The 24,412-nt window shown below is 45.4% G+C and overlaps 1 protein-coding gene across 1 annotated transcript in view; it reads right to left on the reverse strand.

Annotated features, from left to right (window-relative positions):
• Positions 1 to 141: 141 nt before the first annotated feature.
• Positions 142 to 24,412, reverse strand: part of LOC126521553 (uncharacterized) — a 32,631-nt gene continuing 8,360 nt past the window's right edge. Inside the window, exons 7-19 of the mRNA XM_055065918.2 lie at positions 20,206 to 20,346; positions 18,754 to 18,864; positions 18,377 to 18,512; positions 17,198 to 17,230; positions 17,101 to 17,136; positions 15,323 to 15,463; positions 14,674 to 15,031; positions 13,406 to 13,751; positions 12,906 to 13,034; positions 10,991 to 11,120; positions 2,090 to 2,122; positions 1,405 to 1,521; positions 142 to 432 (exon numbers count right to left, since the gene is read on the reverse strand). Of these exons, the coding sequence (XP_054921893.2) occupies positions 161 to 432; positions 1,405 to 1,521; positions 2,090 to 2,122; positions 10,991 to 11,120; positions 12,906 to 13,034; positions 13,406 to 13,751; positions 14,674 to 15,031; positions 15,323 to 15,463; positions 17,101 to 17,136; positions 17,198 to 17,230; positions 18,377 to 18,512; positions 18,754 to 18,864; positions 20,206 to 20,346 (1,983 nt within the window). The 3' untranslated portion in view covers positions 142 to 160. The remainder of the gene's footprint in view (positions 433 to 1,404; positions 1,522 to 2,089; positions 2,123 to 10,990; positions 11,121 to 12,905; positions 13,035 to 13,405; positions 13,752 to 14,673; positions 15,032 to 15,322; positions 15,464 to 17,100; positions 17,137 to 17,197; positions 17,231 to 18,376; positions 18,513 to 18,753; positions 18,865 to 20,205; positions 20,347 to 24,412) is intronic.

The raw sequence follows: 24,412 nt of genomic DNA on the forward strand, positions 1-24,412 counted from the left end.
AACTTTTGCGAACTTTTGGAGAAAGGCGCTGGCGTTCCAACAAAATTGCTCTACTTCCTTTGGCACTGCGGGATAGAGCTATGTGGAACACCAACAGATTTCACAACGGGCCTTAAGGGCTTATGTCTGTATTTGCTGAAAGCAGTTTCAAATTTCCTTTTTAGTGGCGCTGCGCAAATTGATCTCCGTGGGGCGTTAGGTAAGACCTAAAGCTTCCTGTTGAACCTACTCGTAGACGCGGAATGAACAGTAATATTGATGTGTCTGCCGGATGGTGGCACAGATAGGACTCGCCATCTTTAGAAAACAGGCCGGACGAATTGCGGTCGTAGCTGAGGCTCATAAACACAAGGTGACTGCAGGCTTTCCAGACGTCGGACTGCAGAAACTCGTCCGTCACGTTGGCCACCGTGCAGATCAGCCTCTTCTCGCCTGTCGAGGTGAAAAATTCCGCTTTGCTGTAATCACGGTAAAATGTCACACTCACCGAGATGAGCGAGCAGAGATGCAGCAGTCGGTCAGCATTTGCGACGCGTTTGTCAGACCTTAAACACGCGTTCGCGTTTCTCTTTTCCACAAGAATTACCTCAAACATCCAGTACATAAATCAAAAGCTTCTTGCAAGTCATTCACTTCATTCGTATCTGATCACCTAAACGAAGCCGCTGCTTTGTCGTACAAATGTGTCGCACAGACGTATAACTCGACTGTCCTTTAATCCACACGTGTATCGAACCCCGTTTACCACGCCACATCTTTTAATTAATATTTGGGGTTTTACGTGCCAAAACCACTTTCTGATTATGAGGCACGCCGTAGTGGAGGACTCCGGAAATTTTGACCACCTGGGGTTCTTTAACGTGCACCTAAATCTAAGCACACGGGTGTTTTCGCATTTCGCCTCCATCGAAATGCGGCCGCCGTGGCCGGGATTCGATCCCGCGACCTCGGGCTCAGCAGCCTAACACCATAGCCACTGAGCAACCACGGCGGGTCACGCCACATCTTCATCTCACATAACAGCCTTATACACTTCGTGATATTTTGCCACATCTCTCTGTAGTAACATACGGACCTCTGAAGACCTAATGCTAAGAAATAAGACGCTGTAGGATAAAGATATGTGGAACACACACAACTTTTGCGACAGACTTTTGGGACTGACATCGCGATGCTGAAGGTAGTTTCTGGTTTTAGCCTGACGCTTTCTCTGTTCACCCGCTGCTTAACATTAAAAGCCTCAATTTTCTTTTCTTTTTTTTAGGTATTGCACCCGCAGACCGTGACACAAGGTTTTTTGTTAGGGCATACCTTATGGTAGGTTTGGTTGCAATATATTAAGGCTAACGTAGTTGTAATCTGCAACAAACAAAATTAGGTAGTAGAAACATATGAGGTCCTTACCCTCATTTGCAGATTTCAGCGCCACGGGACTGGCTGTCCTCCCTTCTCCGGTCGTATTTGCCGCGTGGGTAGCTACTGTCGTCTTCACAGGCGCAACTGACAGCGTTGTCGAATCACCTAACGCATCAGCCAGGTTGCCCAATATTAGTAATTTTAGTAATTGCTGTTATTTTCAATTAGGTTACGCAAAAATAAGGCTGTGACACCCATGTTCGTTTGGAGCAGCTATGTGGCTTTTAGTAAGAGTCCCTCAGATAAGCCATGCATCCCTTGGAAAGCGCACTGATCGACTACAAAAAAATAGCACCAATCGGGAAACCTTACTTCACACTCGCCAGGATCTTCAGGAGAAAGAGTGAAGGGCAACGACCGAATTAAGCTACCTGGCACTCAGTAAAACTGAGTAAAACTCAGTAAAACAGTAAAGCGACACTACAGCATGTCAGAGCAAAGTCTGGCAGACCAACACATGGGAACTTTGTGTCGCCAATGAAAAATTGAAGCATGCACGTACACATTCATATGACCCTGAAGAAGAATTTCGGCAGCAAGAATTGTGCTTCGCGAAGGAGAACTAATCCCCGGCAGAGTGTTTAGGAAGGACCTGCTTCACGTGTCGCAAACAATCATGCGACACGTGCCGAGAGTTAAAAACCGCGAAATACGTCTGTTAGAGTAAACTTACCAAACGCCTCCTCTTCGGCTGTGGACGCGACGACTGTAAAATTGTGACGAGAGTGAATGCCACACAACCAGTAAAGGAAGCCTTGCTACCAACACTATACGAAGTTATGCACACTGTATAGAGATACTCATGTAGTGACAATTTTTTACAGCGAAGAGCTGTTAAAGCCAAGTTATAAGTCAACTCTTTCCATGACGTGGACCGTAAGCAAAATAAAGAACCTCGCCAGAAGCCTGCGACCAGCGCAATGTCGCGCGCAGAAGAGTGGTGACGTCGTCGTTATGTTGAGAACGCGCCGCGAAATGGCGTCATCTCGAGCACCGCGGAAGGCACAAGAACACAGCGTCGGGTGCCTGTTCCGGCAGTGAGCTTAGTCGCAACGGCGCAAAGCTTTTTCCGGTGTCATGGAAGACTCCGAATAAATCGGGCCATAAATGAATCATCGAGTACATCTAAACGTCTACACCATCCCCTCTCATTCTTGCCCGTTTTTTTACCCTACTTATGTTCTAAATACCATGCATACCAACTATCCAAAATACAAAGTCTTTGATGTCTTCACTGCAGCTGTGGAATAACAGCTGTTCGCTGTCTGTGACGTCTATACGCTGAAGTTTGTGCAGACCCACAATTAAGGAGGTAACGAAGATGGTAAAATCATTAGCAGTTCAGCGTAAAGCATGTAGCACAGTTATGCTACTGGGACAACCCATTTCAGAGCAGCTTTTGGAGTAGCCAAAATGCATTTCGGAGCAGGTTTATGAAAGCGATTGCAAACTATATTAGATGAGGTTTTTACAGTGGACAATGCAAGTGAAAGACGTAAGTGATTGGCTCATAAGTTGAATCATTAAACATGACCCCCATCTATATTTATCGCAGTCCTTACACTGAACTACCGCGAAGCAGTGGTGTCCTAGGATGGGCTCAAAAAGCATGGAAGAACTTGGATGTGCTACGTGCAGAATGCAGAGGCATATTGAAAACTTTCCGCGTGATCTTGCTGTTATAAGTGCATCCTTTAAAATGAAGCACTCTTTTGAAAGAACGGTACCACAAGAGGCATGAAATATTTACTTATTTTTCCGTGTCCTGTGGTTCACTGACTGTGCACATGTAACCCTAACAGATTAGGCTGCACTCAGCGAATTCAGTTTGGAGCTCTCTGCCTACACGCAAGCTTTCGCCATTCTGTCCGGTAAGTGTAAAAACAAACTTCGCGAAAGCGTTCGCGGTTGTTGCCGGCGTGTCACCCGCTGACCCAATCTCGGCTTGCGGACGCCAGTCGAGCCTGTGGTCTCACGGCCAATCAACGAAGCGGTTTACTGGTCTGAACATAATCGCAGCCATCTCTCCGCGACGATCTGCGTGCCACTGCATCAGCTCGCAGCAAATATTTGTCACGGCCGTATACGATGCAGCAAGGTTTAACCAGCGGCGCTTACTCAGTTTCCAAAGGTGAAAGATGCTGTTTATTGCCGAGTCGACCAAAATCTTGGTAGCGGCCATACGCCAATATTACGCCGTGAAATCGCCAAGCCAAAAAAAAGAAAAAAAACGGGGATAGGCGACAAATTCAACAGCGAAAAAGTTGTTCACGGACGCCAGGTCATCGCCAATGTGCGCGGTATGTTCGAAAATCGAGCTAGGAACCCTACAGCGCCCTAAATTTCAGTCACCGTCTTACATTGGTCATACAGAAACGCGGGTTCTGGCTCGGTGCCAGCGCGATCGCTCGCTGCCGCGAGAAAACCGAAGTTGTCCCATTGACTAAGAACCCGCACGTGTGGGTGTAGAAGTTATTGAATATTTAGAACTGAGGTTGAACAGCGCGAATAAAACAAGCACACGAAGAAAGAAGAAACAAATACCAAAGACAAGCGCTTGTCTATGGTATTTGTTCCTTCGTGTCCTTGTTTTATTCGCAAAAAGTAATGAGAACAGTGGCACGACGAGTGTAAGCCGAGTATGGAATGATGGACGGATGAGGACAGCGTCACGACGACGAGTGTATGCCGACTATGGAATCATGGAGCAATAAGAGCAGTGGCACGACGACGAGTGTATGTCGACTATGTAATGATGGAGCAATAACGGCAGTATGCAGAGTATGGAATGATGGAGGAATAAGGGCAGCGGCACGACGAGTGCATGTCGACTATGAAATAATCGAGTAATAAGCGCAGCAGCACGACGACGAGTGTATGTCAACTATGGAATGATGGAGCAATAACGGAAGTAGCACACGTGTATGCCGAGTATGGAATGATGGAGGAATAAGGGCAGCGGCTCGACGACGAGTGTATGCCGAGTATGGAATGATGGAGGAATAAGGACAGCGTCACGACGACGAGTGTATGCCGAGTATGGAATGATAGAGGAATAGGGGCAGCGGCACGACGACGAGCATATGTCGACTATGGAATCATGAAGCAATCAGGGCAGAGACACGGCAAAATGTATGTGGAGAATTGAATGTAGGAAGAATAAGGACAGCGGCACGACGACGAGGGTATGTAAACTATGGAATGATGGAGGAATAAGGGCCGCGGCACGACGACGAGGGTGTATCGAGTATGGGATGAAGGAAAGAGAAGGACAGTGGCACAACAAAGAGTGTATGCCGAGTGTGAAATGACGGAGCAATAAGGGTAGTGGCGCGACGACGAGTGTGTGCCGAGTATGGAATAAAAGAGGAATAGCAGCAGCAGCACGACGACGTGTATGTCGACTATGGGACGACGGAGGAAAAAGGGCAGCGGCACGAGGAAGACAGTATGTTGACTACGGAATGACAGAGGTAGTGGCATAAGAACGAAGGCATATTGACTATGCAATGCCGGATTAAAGGCAGAGGCACGACGACAAGCGTATGCCGGCTAGAAAATAAAGAGGAATGGTGGCGTCGGCACGACGACGAGTGAATATGAACTATGGAATCCTGGAGCAATAAGGGCAGCTGCCCGACAACGAGTGTATACCGAGCATGGAATGACGGAGAAATTAGGGCGTCGGCAAGACGACTATTGTATGTGGACTATGGAATGACGGAGCACTAGGGGGAGTGGCTTTACAACGAGTGTATGCCGAATATGGAATGATGGAAGAATAAGGGCAGTGTCACGACGACGAGTGTGTGCCGAGTATGGAATAACTGAGGAATGAGGGCAGCGGCATGGCGACGAGCGTATGTCGACTGTGGAATGATGGAGGGATAGGGGCAGCGGAGCGACAAAGTGTATGTAGAGTATGGTATATAAGAAAAATTAGGGCAGAGGCACAACGACGAGTGTATACGGAGTATGGAATGACGGAGGAATGAGGGCAGCGGCACGACGACGAGTGTACGTCGACTATGGAATGAGGGAGGAATATGGGCAGCGGATCGACAAAGGGTATGCACAATGTGGAATGTAAGAAGAATGAGAGCAGCGCCACGACGACGAGCGCATGTTGACTATAGAATCAAGAAAAAATAAGGGCAATGGCATGACGACGAGTGTGTGCCGAGTATGGGATGGGAACAAGAAGGGCAGTGGCACGACGATGAGGGTATGTCGACCATGGAATGATGGAGTAATAAGGGCAGCCGCAACACGACGAGCGTATGTGAACTATGGAATCATGGAGCAATGAGGGCAGTGGTACGACAACGAGTGTATGCCGAGTATGGAATGATGGAGCAATAAGGGTAGTGGCACGACGATGAGTGTATGTCCACTATGGAATGACGGAGCAATAGCCATAGCGGCACGACGACGTGCATGTCGACTATGGAATGATGGAGGAATGGGGCAGCGGAACGACGAGTGTATGCCAAATATGGAATGACGAAGCAATAAGGGTAGTGGCACGACGACGAGTGTATGTCGAGTATGGGATGATGGAACAAGGGCAGTGGCACGACGAGTGCATGCCGAGTATGGAATGACGGAGCAATGAGGGTAGTGGCACGACGACGAGTGTATGTCATTTATGGAATGATGGAGGAATAGCGGCAGCGGAGCGACAAAGTTTATGCAGAGCATGGAATGTAAGACGAATGAGGGCAGCGGCACGACGACGAATGTGTGCCGAGTATGGGATCACGGAGCAATAAGGGCAATGGCACGACAAGTTTATGTCAACTATGGAATCATGGAGCAAAATGGGCAGCGGCACGACGACGAGTGAACGTGAACTTTAGTAGGATGGGGAAATAAGGGTAGGGGCACAACTACGAGTGTATGTGGACCATGGAATCATGTAGCAATAAGGGCAGCTGCACGGCAACGAGTGTATACTGAGTATGGAATGACGGCGGAATGAGGGCAGCGGAACGACGACGAGCGTATGCCGACTATGGAATGATGGAGAAATAATCGCAATGGCACGATAACGAGTGTATGTCGACTATGGAATCATGGAGCAATAAGAGCAGCGGGATGGCAAAGTGTATGCAGAGAATGGAATGTAGGAAGATTAAGGGCAGCGGCACGACAAAGTGTGTGCAGAGTATGGAATGCGGGGGTAAGAATGAGGGCAGCGGCACGACGACGAGCGTATGGCGACTATGGAATGATGGAGGAATAAGGCCAGCGGCACGATGACGAGTGTATGTCGACTATGGAATGATGGAGCAATAAGGACAGAGGCACGACAACGAGTGTATGCAGAGAATGGAAAGTGTATGCAGAGAATGGAAGGTAGGAGGAATAAGGGCATCGGCCGACGACGAGTGTATATCGACTATGGAATGACGGAACAGCGGTAGCGGCACGACGACGAGTGTATGTCGACTATGGATTGATGGAGGAATAGGGGCAGTGGCAAGACGACAAGTGTATGTGGACTATGGAATGTTGGAGCAATAGGGGCAGTAGCAACACGACAAATGTACGTCGACTATGCAATGACGTGGAATAAAAGTAGCGGCACGACGACGAGTGTACGTGGACTATGGAATCATGGAGCATTAAGGGCAGCTGCACAACAACGAGTGTATACTGAGTATGGAATGACGGAGGAATGAGGGCAGCGGCACGACGACGAGTGTATGTCGACTAGGGAATGATGGACTAATAAGGGCGGCAGGACGACGACGAGTGTATGTCAACTATGAAATGATGAAGCAATAAGGGCAGTGGCACGGCGAGTGTATGCCGAGTATGGAATGATGTAGGAATAAGGGCAGCGGCACAACGACGAGTGTATGTCGACTATGGAATGATGGAGGAATAGGGGCAGCGGCACGACGACTGTGTGCTAACGATAGCATGAAAAGGAGGAATGAGTACAGTGGCTCGAGGACTGTTGCCAACGATGGAATGACGAAAAATCAGTGGACAGTGGCACGACGACTGTATGACAACGATGACATGATGAAGAGATAAAAACAACGGCATGACGACTGTCTGTCGACGATGAAATGGCACAAGAGGAATGAGGACAGCGGCAAGACGACGACTTTATAGCTGATGGAATGACTAAGGAGGAATCAGTAATGGCACGATGACTTATGTCGACGACGGAATGATGAAAGAGGAATGACAGTGGTGGAAGTCTCCGTCATGCCATCATTGGCATAGAGTCGTCGTGGTGCCGCTGTCCTCATTCATCCATCATTTCGTCGTCGGCATGTGCTTGTCGTGCCGATGTTATCCTTCGTCATGTCATCGTCGGCATACAATCGTCGTGCCGCTGTCCTCATTAATTCTTCGTCATTCCATCGTCGGCATACCCTGGTCGTTGTGCCACTGTCATCATTCCTTTTCCGTCCTACAGTCCTCAGACAGTAGCAGTGGCAGCGGTACGAATCAGCATGACCGCACTCACTACAGTACAGCTATGGCTTCCGACTGCTGCTCTGATTGCTGCGACCCGGTGTCATATACTGGTATATACTTGTTAAGGCACGAAAAAACGGAGACGAAGAGAGACAAAGGAACAGGACGAGCGTCGTCCTGTGTCTCTCTTCGTCTCCGTTTTCACGCGTTTTAATATTATACAAGTGTTTCTAATATTTGTCATAAAGTATTAGGTAAGCGCACCACTGCGTCTGTATCGACGGAAGGATTCCTCTCCAAATCGATTTAGGGAAAACCTTCGCGCGGGAGAAAGGCAGCTAATTCTGCTCGTACCTGCGCATATGTGTAGCGCCGTTATTTCTATATGTCAGGGCGAAGCTACAAAAAGTACATCAGGGCAGAAAAGCGCCCAAGCTGCAACTCGTAGCAATCAATCAACGCAATTTTTGTGATGGGTTTAGGAAGAAGTGAATCAAAACCAAGTCAACGCACAAAGGAAGAAATGCGAGAAGAGGCTACTCACTAAATTGCTCACGTTTCTAAAAGCTACCATTGATGGAACAATTCTAGAATGACATTCAAAGCTCCAAGCAGATACATTGTTCGGCATAGATATTCGCTTGACTCGACTTCGGAAAGCTGAACGCGATGTGCTTGTGTGATGCGTTCTGTTTGCACGATGTATACGTGCTCGAGTCTCAACTACATCTGTTTTAAATGGCAACTTCATGTCCAGTTCGTGGAGCACGTTTTAGCTTAAGTGTGCGGAGCAGAAATACAGCATCATACGCATAAACCTTAACGATGGGCAAATCTCGTTTCAATTCATCGTGTTCGTACTTACCTTAGTTCTTTCTCACTCACTGTGTTCAGTTTCTAAGTGTATGTAAGCGTGTTGGTCGGCTGTGGGTACGCATCAAGTTGGCGTTCTATAGAATGAGAGCCGTAGATCGCACGGACGTTTTATCGCAAACCGAAAGCAACAACAATAACAACAAGAAAAAACGTCTGTATAGATCAGCCAAAACAAGTTCTAACGTCACTCGGTGGAGAACTTATCACGTTGCTTCGGAGCAAGACGCGAGCGCTTAAAAACGCCAAGGACAACTTTCATTCTAATACTCTGCCATCAATACTAAAAATAGTTTGTAAAAATAGTTTGATGCATTATAAAGCCCAGCGACAAGGATGACGTAAGCTTAGTCGATTACGCAGATAACGCCGTTCCATTAAGCAAATGCGCATCTGTGCTGAACAATGCTTTTTTTTTTAAATGTTTCGTACTTTTCTAATGTCTGTCAACCTGCCGCACAATTTTACAAACATCCAGTAATGTTTCCAACAATAATTGACCCAGCTGGTGTAGAGAGCATATTAAACGGAATTAAGCTTTCATCATCCCCGGGCTGTGATTCCATAAGCCCAACGTTTTTGAAAAGCACTGCTGCCTACTCCTCAATAATACTAACAAATATTTTTGAACAGTCGCTTGACACAGGTTCTCTACCGGCTGAGTGGAAAGTCGTCAAGGTGATTCCGCTTCATAAATCAGGTAGTAAGCACTCCCCACTTAACTACGGGCCAGTTTCACTTACTAGCATTCCCTGTAATATTCTAGGATACATCTCGTTTTTTGGTCCCGCTAACTTTCTTTGATCAAACTATTTTTTCACTCGCGCGCAACACGGCTTCAGAAAGACACACCTTAGTGAAACGCAACTAGTATCATTTACGCATAAACTGAGTATCATTCTTGATCGATCCTTTTTCGCAAGTAACATATTTTTAGATTTTTCAAAAGCATTTGACAAGGTATACCACAAACTACTACTACATAAGCTTCGTCTTCTAGACATATATAGCAAGTTACTTACGTGGCTTGAGTGTTTTTTAACGAACCGCTCCCAGTACGTTTCGGTCAACAAAACTGACTCGGAGCTTAGCGGCGTGCACCCTGGCGTGCCGCAAGGCTCGGTACTCGGCCCTTTTCTCTTTCTTATTTACATTAACGATTTGCCATCCTGCGTTTCCTTTCATATTCATTTGTTTGCTGACGACTGTGTAATCTTTCGGGAAGCAACAACTGTGAACAATGTATTTATTCTACAGAATGATCTTAACACTGTTTCAAGTTGGAGCAAGACATGGTGTATGGAACTGAACATTAACAAATGTAAATTCTTGCGTGTATCATGAAGCAATCAAGCCCCACACACTTACTTTCTTAATAACGTTCCCCTAGACCACCTGTCTAGCTACAAATACCTTGGTGTACATATTAACAGCAGCATTGTCTGGGCTACTCACTGTGCTTACGTCGTAAGCAACGCTAACAGAACTTTGGGCTTCCTTCGTCGTAACTTTTCGCTTTACCCAACTGCCTTAAACCTGATGCCTTATAGAACACTAATACGTTCAAAGTTGGAATACGCCGCATCTGCGTGGAATCCACGTCATGGAAACCTTATGCATTGTCTTGAAATGGTCCAGAATAACGCAGTCCGTTTTACACTGTCTAATTATGACAGAACTATAAGCATAACTGCCATGAAATCAAGTTTGTGCTTACCTTCTCTCGCGTCAGGTAGCAAACAACTTCGTCTTTGTCTTTTTCATAAACTCTTTCATCACCCATAATTACATAAAGCACTGCTTCAGTCACCGCAATACATATCCCGAAGATTAGACCATGCTAACAAGGTCGGCATACTTTCTTTCAGAACTAATTCCTTTTCACTTTCATTTATCCCATGCGTATGTGACTAGTGGAATTATCTCCCCGAAAATGTTGCTACAATACTAAATCATGAACTCCTGAAAAACTACACAGCTACTATTGCATAAATAGAGCCCATTTTGTACCTGCTTTGTTTATGTTAACAATGTTTAATTTTGCTTTATTTTAACTTGTATGATAAATCCAATTATTTTACCTGCTACTTTTATAGTAACCATGTTAATCATGCATTGATTTCTTACGTTTCACATGCTGCTTTTATCATATCTATTTTTTCTTTGTATTTCTTGTTTCCCACTAATGTTTCGGGCCTGAGAGTATGTTAAATAAGTAAATAAGTAACTGGTGTAAAAAATAAAAAATAAAACAAAGTTATACCAATGCTGTTGATCACGGCTTGTAGGCGGGGAAATGGCTTGATCCCAGCCGAAGCTGAACACACGGACTCCAACTCGTCAAAGTTGACGGCGTACACGGCTCCGCAAGTGAGTCCATGCACGGTGGATAGCTGCGCGGAAGCGAAACTTATGCGTGTTTACCATAGGCGATTATTAGCTAAGGAATCAATCCAAGTTCATTTCCAGGGAAAAAAATTATATAGAACACGCTGGAAAGAAATAAGGTTCATAAGAGTAATCAAAAGCTTAACGAGACCCACGAGCCCTTACACTGCAGTTAATTACTATCCACGAATGTGAGCAATATTTTAGTAATGCAACTTTACTAATTTTTGCAGAAGACACCACGTGAGGCGCTTAAACTTGATCGCAACACATTTCCCGTACCGAGCAAGCGGGCAGGTGCTGCTATGTTTATGTACACTCCCGCTTCTCCATTTGGGTGCACGGATGTGGGGGCGTAGCGCACACTGCAAGTGCATCTAGAACGTGCGTCGTGGAGCTCTGATCTAATGAGCGCGAGGATATCACCTCAAGGGTGCCTCTGCTGGTTTTTAGGGTCGTTTTCACCGGGCTGCGCGGGCGCAGGAGATCCTTGCGCGAAGGTGAAACTGCATAGGCCCAGTTCAAGCGTGCCAAACTCAGCATAGCTATATATCTGCCGTAGTGTGGAAACGTTTGCTGGGCGCGAATAAATGCTTCATAAGAGGGCAGCTGAAGCTGGGTTGCAGAGGAGAGCTTCAGCTCGGGAAGATGCCTAGAAGACAAATGAATGCGGCAGCAAATTGAGAAAAAATAGCGAGGTCCCTTGGCAAAGCGTCTGTGTCGAAAGCAGCAGCTCAAAACCGGCAGAAAAGTTTCTGACGCCCAGTGAGAACGGGAGCGGCAAGCACGACAGAAAAAATCCGGACGTCGGTCCTCTGAACAACCTGGCACTCAAAAATCATCCTTCATGCGCAGAAAGAAAAAGCCGCTGAAGTCTTCTTTTTTTTTTTTCGAAAGTAGACAGGCTTTTTAAACCACTGACATCAGTCCAAAATTTGAATTTGTAGCGCTGGTACCCCCGTCGATTCTCAAACAAGACGCCCCGGTTCGCCATGTGTGCCTATTCATAAGACAACTGCATCCACACTGATGTTCCAAACTGCTCCCGCCTCTCCACATTTTTTCCGAATCTCCTTTTGTTACGGACCGCCGATTCAATACCAAACAAGAAATAAGGAGGCTCGAAGTGAACAACAACGAGCAAACAAAAGAAGCACTCTGCATATTTACCTGTATTGTATACTCTTATTTTACCACTAATTAAGATTGAAATTGATTGAAAGATTGAACACTTCAACAAGACATGCACTTGTCAGGACCCTGACGAAAAGAAATACTCCTTTACCGAAACTTTGGCTCCAACCTGAAGCTAGCTTTCCTTCTTGGCCGCCGTTCATCAGCGACCCTTATACCAGTTATCATCGCGTCTCGTCCACTAAAATCTGGCAAGCAGCCGCCAGACAACGAATACAATGCATTTAAAACAATCATCATCGTTCCTGCAGTCCCGACCTGGTAACTTCACCTAATCGTCCACCGCCCTCGGCTTCGACTCCATTTCCTTGTCGCCCATTCCGCTAATACAGTTTAGCCGTTGTGGGTATTACACGATATGCTCAACTGTACTTCTTTATCTTGATTTCAGCTACCCGTATTTTCTAAGAGGACACTGGTCTCAATGACAATTGTCAGACCAGATGCTAGACGGAAAAGCGGTTACACTGGGCTTAGGAAAAAGACATTGTTCATTAGGGAAACTTGTCGACATCCATTTCACCGGGAACTCCCGAACGTAATAATATTGTACTCTTAATATGGCAGGTAACTCGCAAGGCTGCAACAGAACCAACCAGTTTGTGTTCGATGTCGTTGACCGAGTCAAAGGTGATAACTGCGCCTGGAGCCACACGATAAGACGAGCGCGCAGTCTGAGAGACAATTTCTTCGGACCAGTTCTTATTCTTGGGAGACATACAGGTCTGAAGAAAGAAAGAAAAAAAAGAAAGAAAAAACAAGTCATCTCGTCGGTTGATGATCATTAAATAATTACGAGTCGACCATTTCATAGTTATGAAAGAGCAATGACTGACAAAAGTTTGTCTCGATGCTGCGTGCGCACTTATAACTATACGGCACTAAAACAATTTTGCTGACTTGAGTTTATTGAGCTCTTGAGCTGATAAATTTCTATAGATTGATAAAAAAACGCCTTCTGACGTGTTGCTTGAAGCACTCGTACTAATTATTAAGGCATGGACTGCTAGAGTATTGTAAGCGTGGTATTGTCACGGTATCAAGCGTCTGAAGCGACGAGACTCGCTAGATGTGAGCAGCCAGAGTCTTGGCGCACCTCACGGAAAGGCAGCATGTCGACGCCAGAGCAGGAATGACCAGGCAGGCCCTTAGTGTCGTTGTCCATGCGAAACCGGAAGGCGGCCAGGCTGAGCGAGAAACAAAGAAGCGCCTCGCTTTCTCCGTGCTCCCCTTCTTCCTTAGCGAAGGAATAACGCTCGAGTCGGCGCAGAATGCGACCAGCCTCGTCCAGCGACATGCCGGGCCCGCCACCCAGTGTGGATTCGTGCGCTGAACTGGGAAAGCGGACGGTGCAGCTGCCGTTCTTGACAGCGCTCGCTTGAGGGGCGGCGGATGCCGCTCTTGCAACCAGGTGACTCTCGAGAACCAGTACATCGGCCAACCTACGAGTAGAGTGATGCATCAAGCTGGAGACCTGACGAACACGAAATATTCGCAGTTAAACAGTCGTAGTAATGGCCTGCGAAACTTTGCAGAAATTGCCAGCATTGAGATCAATAAAAGCTTGAAGTGCTGCGGAATATGATGCTGTCATCACTGAATTAGCAGCGGAATTCAAACACCTGTTTAGTTGTCTCAACTGTTTCGAGTTTGTTTGAAAAATTCGTGCGGTGACAAATTAGGGTAATTAACGATGTGATTGCCAAAGGGGCAATCCCACTGGCGCGCAAGGTTTTGAATACGGCAAGTCAAGGCGGATATCAGGTCTATAGCGTTTGCGGCGCCCCGTGGTTCTCACGTGAGAAAATACAGAAGGCCAAGTTTGTACGTGCATTATAGGAGCCACAGTTTCGCAAGAATGGTTCTCTGATAGGCGATTTTCGTGGCGTCCTGCCTATGGGAAAAATTGTCCTGGAACATACGCGACATAATGGGATTAGTATGGTCGAATCCCATCGGTTTCAGACGATGGCCGCCACCACTTTTTCTTTCTTTTGACGGTCGGCGCTATGTTACCACGCAAGTGGGACGCCAGTTGCATGCGCATGACTAAAGCCTCGCGTGTTAGGCGGCCACTTCGATACCAGCATCCGAAGCGGTTAGTTGGCGTTCGTGGTTTCCACAGAGCTCAGAAATGTTACAGCACATGAGTGCATTGATAACAGCTGCGAGCCGTGTACGCTGCTTCTGTTTATTAAAACCGTTGACTCTCGATCAAGGCGGAAAATATTCATCATATCAGGAAAGCAAAGTTAATTAGACAGGATGCGGAGTTCGGGACTAGTAACAACGCAATAATAATTTGATGTTAACAGTTTCAATGCTCTGTATAGCAGTAGCACTGTAGCTCCAGCCTCAGCCAACCTGGACAGTGCGGCGATCCGTGGCAGCGCGGCAGGGATGCTGGCGTTTCCGGAATCCCGCAGGTTCACGCCCAGCAAATACAGGTAGCCGAAGTGGGCCGTGTAGCGGCGCACGGCCGCCAGCGACGGCGTCACTCGATCCAGCTCGGCCAAGGTGAGAGGCAGCTCGACCACGGCCACGCCGTCCATTGAGTGCTCCTCCAGGAAAAGCACCAGCTGACCCACGAAGCGCGCGAACCAGTCGTCTCCTTGAACGCCGCTCGCGTAGCGCTGCATGAACTCCCCGGCGTCCAGGGCAACCAGGTACTTTGCTTCCTCGTTCCGCGACTTCACAGACGCGAAGCGCTTGAAGAACTCCGCTGCGCATTCATTCATTCATTCAGGTGGACTTTCAGAGATTTGTCCATGCATCACTTCTCACTCTTCCTGAGAAATAAAGAACAAAATACGTAAAATAACGCCAGCGTTGTCACCCGAGCGACAGCACTCGTCCCTGTCTGATGTGCTGTGTTTCTTACTACGCTATTATGCACCCTTGAAACATAACGGAATACCAATTACACCAATCTGCCGCCATACCTATTAGAACATAAATGTTCGACTCCATACGAACAATAGATAGTGACGACTGTGAACTCTGGCGCACTTACTCTTCTTGGAGCGAGGCACGAATGTATCGTCCTTGTAGACGACGCTCTGGTAGACGAAATAGTCGCATCCTTCTTCCGGTAGGTGCGGCGCGTCGTGGTTATTGTCATCGGATACGACGCAGACTAGCGTTGGGGGTTCGTCTGCAGGAACACAGGCACGGTAGGAAAAAAAATAACAACAATCGAGTCAAGAAAGAAAAAGGTGTCCCGTACAGTTAATTAGCCAGAAATGTTATGTATAAACGAGAGAATACCGAAAATCTAGCTTATTACACTGAGCCACTGCATGCCGCAAACGCTTTTTTAATCAATCTTGGACATTTTTTTTTTTCCTTCTTAGAGGGCACAGTTCTTCGCTAGGACAATTTTTAAGCCTTTTTGTCTGTGTTCCTAGGGTTGCATCACAAACTTTGACTTTGACACTATTCTCTACGTACGGGCAGTCAGCATGCAAAAGTAAAAAAGTTTTCTTCACTGCGACAACTAAGACATTCCTTTTCGTGCACCATACTCATCTTCAATACTTGTTAACTCTCGTCATAAGGTCTACAGGGGCAACCAATACCGCGCGTCTGTCCAAAAGGTCGCTACTATATTCAATTGCTAAAAAAATTAAATTATGTTGTTTTACGTGCTAAAAACACAATAGCGTTATGATACACATCGCATCGTAGGGAACTCCTGGTTAATTTTGACCATCCGGGAATCTTTACCGTGTACCTAAATCTAAGTACACCAGCGTTATTGCATTTTGCCCTCATCGACCATGTGATTTTCCTAACGTGTTCAGCGCTTCATGCACTGTTCTCTACAGTGTAGGACGTTGTTCTCATATAGGATGCAGTTCCGGGGCGAGAACAGAACCAGGTAAGGGTGTCCGTGATTACGCCTGCGTGTTTCCGTGGTTTTTGGAAAATGCGGCAGGCCGTTGCCCTCTTACGAATGTACACATAAGTATTACGTGACAGTCACGTTGTCCCAGGAAGGAAGTTACTGGTAGCATAACTGTTCCGCTTGCATCTGCTAGCAAGAGGCATTTAAGAGGTGCACAGGAGAATCGCCCCGTAGCGTACTGCACTGTTCTCGGCAAAATTCAATTTTTGAAATTGCGAAAAAAGAGCCATGAAAGCGAGACTACTCGGCTCGTAACCCGATTTAGGCCAACACACACGCACTGTTTCGGTTACAAAGCTATTCACAAAACTATACACAGACGCGAATAAATTTCACATATGCAGTATTTTAAATATAAAGTTCAGCCACGTAGCTTACGCCTCCACAAAAAAGGACGACAGAGAACGTTCTTGAGCCGTGTATGTCGGCGTGATTGTTTGTGTCAAGAAGTGGCTATTTCTCACCGCGCTTGAATAAATTTAATGTTTGTATGCTTACCAATGGTTTACTATCGGTTAACGGTATACGTTTACTACTTTTTTGCATTAGGTTCCATTATTTCGTGATGCTTCTGAGAACCGATTCTGACGATTTTTATCGAAGCTAACATGCGGTACATGGAGCCGGGTTCGCGCTCTCTGGCGAATATTTGATTTTCCACTTTTTTCACCCTTCATTAGCTCGGACGCCTCAGTGCCGCTGTTGACACCGGAATGGACCACTGGACACAACAGATGACAAGGAACGAAGAACAGAAAATGAAATTATTCGCCACATAATACCCCTCTCTCTGAGGTGCGCCTTTTTCTGGTCTTGCAAGTACTGAAGAAGCATAAACGACTATGGGGTGAGTGATATGGCTACATGCCTACTGCTCTACTTACTGCCATAGTCCACGTCGATGTACTTGCTATCGGGTGCTGCAAAAGCCATTCACGTAAGGCTCTTTCTCAACATTAGTCAGCCACCCAAATCACTCACCTTTCTTCTCGTCGCCGCTACTTTTCTTGTAACCTGCGCAGCCAACACAGACAACCAGCACACCACTGCTGAAATTTCGCTCCGGGATTGGCAAAGCGAGAACTGTTCGTATAGGACCAATGAGCGGTCCGTCGCAAAATCAATAAAGATTACAGCCAACACACCGCTTAATGGCAAGTAGTTCTCACTGACGAGTATGTTTTGGAGTACTGCGCACTATAACGAAGAAACACAAACCCTTTTTTGATGTGGAACATTTTTAAGTTCGGTCAGAAAAGCGGTCGCTTGTAATGAAACCGTGTAATACTATAATCGCTTATATGTATATTTGCAACCGCGCTATCCACACGCCTTACCTTGGTATCGCTGGGTAGAGGAAAAAAGCCATTACTCAATTATGAATGTGTCGCGTGCTCAGGTGGCACCTTGTCGCACGACGCATGACGCAATCGGAGCTAAATTTAGCCTTTATAGCTCGGCATTTAGAGAGGTATAGCTCGGTAGTACGTTTGTCTGTCCGAGAAGGAATGGTCGCGTTTGAGACGGGCCACTCTGTCATAGTAGGTACAATCAACCAAACTCAGACATGTGCTCATCAGGAGTTGTAAGACTTACAAGTGTGCAATTTGTAGCAAACATTTGACGGTTGCTCGGCTATGGCGCCTCCGCCTTTGACATCTAGGGTCCAGAAATGGCGTCTAGAGACTCGGGCAGCAAGACCGAGTTACAGTAGACTAGAAACAGAGGTGTGCCAATTCGCGCCTACTACTAATAGGGAGCAAGCACGATTGGAAGATAAGAACGTAGAACTCCCACTAGCTGTATCATAAGTTAAGCATGTTAGCTTTCTAATGCGTGAATAAATGACACTTGTGTATTTGGTTGCGTCCCATTTCTGTACCCGAGTGCTCATACACTTTAATCAGCACGCACAAGACGTTTCACGTACCCCCCGGCGGCTACGTTCCCTATACAGCTTACCTAATGATTCTTTTTTTCTTGTTGATATATGCGGTAGACAGCACCAGTAAAACATATCACGCTTACGATATTAGTTTTGTAAGTACTGAAATGACTTCCCGGGCTTTTGCAACAAAAGAAAAGCACTCTAGTACTCGAGGATTTGTTTTCATGAATTGTAGAGAAATTAGATGGACTGAAAAGTCTTCTGTCGCGCACCTGCTCCCTCAGCGATGGCGTCCAGGTGAACAAAGGGCATCGCCCGCTTCCTTGAACATTGCGCTCCAGGCGCGTCGTAGTCAACATTGAACACGGCTACGCAGAATGATGGGTGCAGCCTCCTGGCTGCCCGCATCTGAAACAAAACAGCACACATATGGCGTATTTCACCGGCGTTGTATTAAGCTGCTTCTTATTCCTGTAGTGGCCTCACTGCTATCGGTCATCGCCCATGGAAATGGCACCAGCATCGAGATTTCTGCTAAGTGGATTTGATTTGCGGATATTAAGAAGCATCTAGTCAACGACACAAAATGCAAACTTTAACAATGGCAAAGCCCGGAACCCTATAAAGCCTGCTGTACAGATGAACGTACCTTCGTGGCCAACAGTTGTTCTGTTTCATACGAAAGCCACTCTTCATCGACGTAGCGGTACGCCGCGCCAAGGCGATCATCCTGAATCTCCGAACCCTCTTTGCCGCATACCTGAAGATCACAGCGAATTCAGTTTGCTTTAGGTAGCCCGATTACTCTGCAATGGGTTTTATGCTCAAAAACATAATTCACGGCTAATTGCAATCTCAATGAACCGTATTCAATAAAACCGTCACCCTCAGAAAGTAGGTAGAAAAGAATACCATGCAGAAACGTGAGCAGCATGCTACTCGAAGATAATTTTCGACTTTAGTTCGCACAAAGCAACGAGAGAGAGAGAGAGTAGTCAGTAGCGGGGATTTACAATTCAAGTTCACGTCATTGTCTACACTGACGGAGTCTGGTCGAGCGCACTAGCGTGTTACATCACGCAAAGAAAAGAACGGAGAAGAAGGCACCAAGCCCAGGGGAATCTACAGGCTGCAACTGGTGGCTGCAGGCTTTATGTGTTATGAAGACCTCCCATTGTCTCCATTCATCCGCCATATATATCTCCAGCATAGCAGGAACAAAACAAGATCCGACGCTGGGCATTGTGACTTTAGGGATTCTTAAAAGGACGCCGAGGATATTAATTTGGGCTATATTGCGAAAGCGTTTGATCCGCTGTCCAGGTCGAACTTTTCTTTAAATGCGAAGCTCTCCGAGGAACCCTTTTGAATTTCCTTTGTAGCTTTGTGCGACGATCGGGTGAACGACAATTTCTCCCTTTCATGCAACTTCCTCCACGTTGGGAATTCCTTTATAGGGTCCTTTTAGAATAAGGAGTACGCCTGCAGTCACCGCAGCGCTGCCTCGCAGGAGGCAACGGAATTAGTTTCACCCGGCTGCGGTTATGTGAAAGTGTCAGAAAGTACTAACTGCCAACGCCACCCATGTATTGCTCTATTGGGGTATAATCAACGAGATATTATGGTTGCATCGCCTCATCATAAGATTCGGCATTACTTTCTAAATTGCTACCCAGCCATGACTTGACTCGTTTTCGTTGTTCGACATGCCGCGGCACAAGCGACGAATAAGGCAAGGCGGACGCGGTAGGCAACGGAAAGGGGCCATACGTCGGCGACACCTCAACGGGAGTTTGCAAAACTGACATATTTGCCGCTAAAAAGGCACTGTGCTGCTAAAAAAGCCGAACTACGTCTTCATTTTAGTGTGTGTCTACTTAGCGGTAAATATGCCGCTCGGCAAATACCATGAAAACCAAGAAGTCATTCTTATGAAGAAGCTTGCAAGCTGATAGTAATCTATAGACGCTGCTAACAATAAAGGTAAAACATCGCATTAGCGCACCAAGCGAATGCGAAGATTGTGTGTCATGCGTGCGTACGTCGCGTTTTGCTAAGATGCTCGATTACAATCTATTCGGAGAATGAAAGTTTGTTTTACCGGAAGCTGCTCCGTTGACGTGAGACACGAGGATCCAACTGGCCTTGGACTGGTAACTCGGAAGCCATGGGTTGCCATCGTGACCGAAATGCACACTGGGACCACCTCTGTCGCAGCAAGAGCCCAGCCTAGCGCGGTTTTCTGCGAACACATGCCAAATCTTATAAAAATTTTGGTCAGCTTTGGCGCAACGCCCCCATGCGGTGCACTGCCATCTGCAACACCGCTAAGCTAAATATCCTAACTTCGAAACTCCGGCTATGACACAAATAGTGGCGTAAATGACTACGTTCGACCAACCGCCGTATTCAGTAACCATCGAACTCCCCGTCAACGTTATCGCAAACTCACATCACCGAACGCAAAACAAATTGGCCACCGCGAAGGCGAGCGTTTTCAGCAAGATCTTGCGAGTAACCTTCTAAAAAAGCAACTTTGGCATAACTTGTACAAGTTTAGGAACGCGCTGTTCGAACGCAATCAAAGTAGATTCCACAAAATGCATTCAGCCACTTCTTGATTCCAATTTATGCATATGTTCTTCCGCAAACTCACATCACCGAACGCAAGACAAATCGGCCACCGCGAAGGCGAGCGTTTTCAGCAAGATTTTGCGAGTAACCTTCTAAAAAAAGCAACTTTGGCATAACTTGTACAAGTTTAGGACCGCGCTGTTCGAACGCAATCAAAGTAGATTCCACAAAATGCATTCAGCCACTTCTTGATTCCAATTTATGCATATGTTCTTCCGCAAACTCACATCACCGAACGCAAGACAAATCGGCCACGGCGAAGGCGAGCGTTTTCAGCAAGATTTTGCGAGTAACCTTCTAAAAAAGCAACTTTGGCATAACTTGTACAAGTTTAGGAACGCGCTGTTCGAACGCAATCAAAGTAGATTCCACAAAATGCATTCAGCCACTTCTTGATTCCAATTCATGCATATGTTTTTTCGACTTTACTTTCCTGCACGAAATTTGACGATCTTCATAGGCTGGCGTCGTTGTAACTTTTGAAGTGCTTGGTTAAAGGATTCGGCAGCAAGAGATTGTACTGCTGCATGTGTGATGCTCGGCTAGTCAAGTAGAACATATTTGATTACATTCCAGTTTTCTGCCTCTGCAATTTGACATTTGCTTAATAGAAACTTTCGCTTTAGCTCGGGTAAATCAGCTGAAGAATTTAACAGCTATTTCAGCTCCATATTTACCAACGAACTACTATACGTTTAATTGTTAACATGGATGACGTAAACATCACCCCTCAGGGCATATCAGCAGGTACAGAGAGATTGTCAATTAACTCTTCACCAGGTCCTGACGTCAAATGCCCAAAACTTCTAAAGCTAACTCAGCCTTCCATATGCCACATTTTAGCAGCTTTGTTCCAACAGTCTATCGAGCGTGTGCCAGATGAATGGAATATCGCTCACGTTATTCCCGTACTAAAATCAGGTGACTCTTAAATATCTTCGAATTACAGACGTATTTCACTAACCAACATCGCTTGCAAACATCATGCCGGCTTATCGCGTTTTTCCGCGACTATACCATTCGTTTAAGGTGCAGCCTATAGATATGCGCGAACTAATCACTTTTTTTACTCGCCACTTCTTGTTGCTATCAGACACTGGAATAAGCTCTAAGAAGATGTTGCATGTCTTACCAATGATGATACATTTGTTAGCCACTTAAAGAGCACATTCTTATGAACATTTCATTTCCTACTTCTATCATTTCCACATTCAGTTTACTTTTGTCATGTTACTGATTTATTTTTCTTTCCTGTACTTCTCGGTTCAGTGTACTTAGTGCCTGGTACCTGGAAACTGCAGACCATGTTATAGGTTATTTGGACATCGTAATTTTCGCTCCGTTGTTTTACATTAACTATGATGTGTATAGTAAATTATATTGCGACGTTTGCATCATTGTGTATTTGCTGACAGTTTTATGTTAACTATAGTGTGTACTAGATTCATTGTCTTGTATCACGCTTTCTCTTATTGTTCTTTTTTTTTTGCTGTTACGTAGTTATTTTCAATGAGTTACAATTATGTTCGTTTTGTTATCATTTCCCTCCTATATAATGCCCCCACCGGGCCTTAGGGTAACTGAAAAATAAATCTCCGATGCCGCCTATTCAAACAAAGGTAAAAAGCTGAAATGCTTTCCTGCAATAACCCCAATACCAATTTCAATGAAACTTGTTTAATTTAAGAGAGAAAGTTGAATTATAGTTATTGTAGAAGCAAAGCTGTGATTTATTGCCTGATTTCTTTTTTTTTGGTAGCCGAAAATCGGTAAGCTTAAGAAATACAGAAGCACGAAGTTTGCATATCCGTCACTCTGCATCAATAAAAGATATTGCAGTTCTGTAACTGCATCCGTTACAAGAGCAAAAGCGGACAAATTTGACATATTAATTTATATCGTACATGAATTTGTTACGATGTTGACAAGGGTTTTGCAGAAGTCCAACTCACATATCAATAGTTTATCTAAGAGCCGTGTATAATACATCAATATTGTCCACTTTAGATCTACGGTTTGATGTAATTTGCTACATTCTTATATAATTTTGCATGGCTGTGTTACAAAGTCGCAAGCTTGATAGTATCATTTCCTGAAGTTTGGCGATATTCAGCAATTTTTATATCTAGAATCAAATTCTAGCAGTAACTGTATTTCAACTTTTTCTTTTAAGTGCTACAAACCTCATCCAATTCGGTGCAGTGGTTGCTGAGAAAAACTATTTATAATTGAGGTTTTTTAGCGCACGAGAAAGGACGAAAGACAGTGGCAAGACGCGGACACAGCGCTAACTTCCAACAATTGTTTTATTCCACGAAGCGGTACACACATATATGGGTAACACACACCACCGTACGCATGCGCATATGTACTCATTTCAAATCAAATGAGACAGCAACGAGACATGTGTAATGGAAAGTTAAGATGATATCAAAGATGAAAAAACGACCATGCATAGCCAAAAATAATTTTTTTTTTTTGTAATTGCAAGATTAAAATGTCATCTCCATCAGGCAACCCTCTGTGTCACGTTTAAAAAATCAAATTCTCTTTTTTTTTGAAAGATCGATTGAAGGAGCGCTAACGCAAGCGCTCCCCAAACTAGCAATATTACAAAAAAAAAAATTTTTGGCTATGCATGGTCGTTATTTCATCTTTGATATGATCTGAACTTTCCATTACACATGTCTCGTTGCTGTCTCATTTGATTTGAAATGAGTACATATGCGCATGCGTACGGTGGTGTGTGTTACCCATATATATGTGTACCGCTTCGTGGAATAAAACAATTGTTGGAAGTTAGCGCTGTGTCCGCGTCTTGCCAATGTCTTTCGTCCCTTTTCGTGCGCTAAAAAACCTCAGTTATGGAATACCAACACACCCTAACCTACGCTCTTTCAAGTTATATTTATAATTCCTCATGTATTTAGGTAGGAACCTCCGAGCTAAAGCAGGCGCTTTAAACTGCGCTTCAGCGCATGCTGATAACTCGCCGTCCCTACAGATACCTGCTGTGAGCGTGCCGAACTTCGTCATCTGACAGAGCACAGTTAACAGACCGGCACGCTGATTTTCTCACGCTGTCGTGACGTAATTACGGGGAAGAAAGAAAGAGAGAACATCTACGTTTAAACGATCGATTGCTATTCGAGCCCGCACATATCTTGCATCTTGCACGTGAGAACTGTTGGTAAGTATAGACACTGGGCAGTTGTGATAACGGACAAAACGGTAGTGAAGACGTCTGCCAAAAACAAACAAAAAACAAACAACAGTATTAGGGATGAAATGTGTTTTGTAAATGCAGTCTTTGTTCTATCTTCTCATTTTTTATGCTCGTTTATGGTTAACGGGCTCTAATTATTGTCCCAAAATTCTTTCGATGCAAGTATGTTTACTATTTCATGTATTTCACTCACACATTAGAATGGAACACCGTTGTTAGAAACATATATAATTTTCATTTTACAAGCTAACAAGACTTCTTTTGCTAATAGTAACGTACGAACACTAATAGCAACGTACTTATAAATCAGGAGTGAATACGCGTGGATACAATTTACACATGAGTCATATAACATTAGTCTGATTGTGTTATGTCCTTACAATTACCAATGCTGAAATTCTCAAATAAAATGGCAAGCACCTCTTCCACGTCAGCAATTTTTGATGAA

Source organism: Dermacentor andersoni, chromosome 6 (genome assembly GCF_023375885.2).
Source record: "Dermacentor andersoni chromosome 6, qqDerAnde1_hic_scaffold, whole genome shotgun sequence".
NCBI lineage: Eukaryota > Metazoa > Arthropoda > Arachnida > Ixodida > Ixodidae > Dermacentor > Dermacentor andersoni.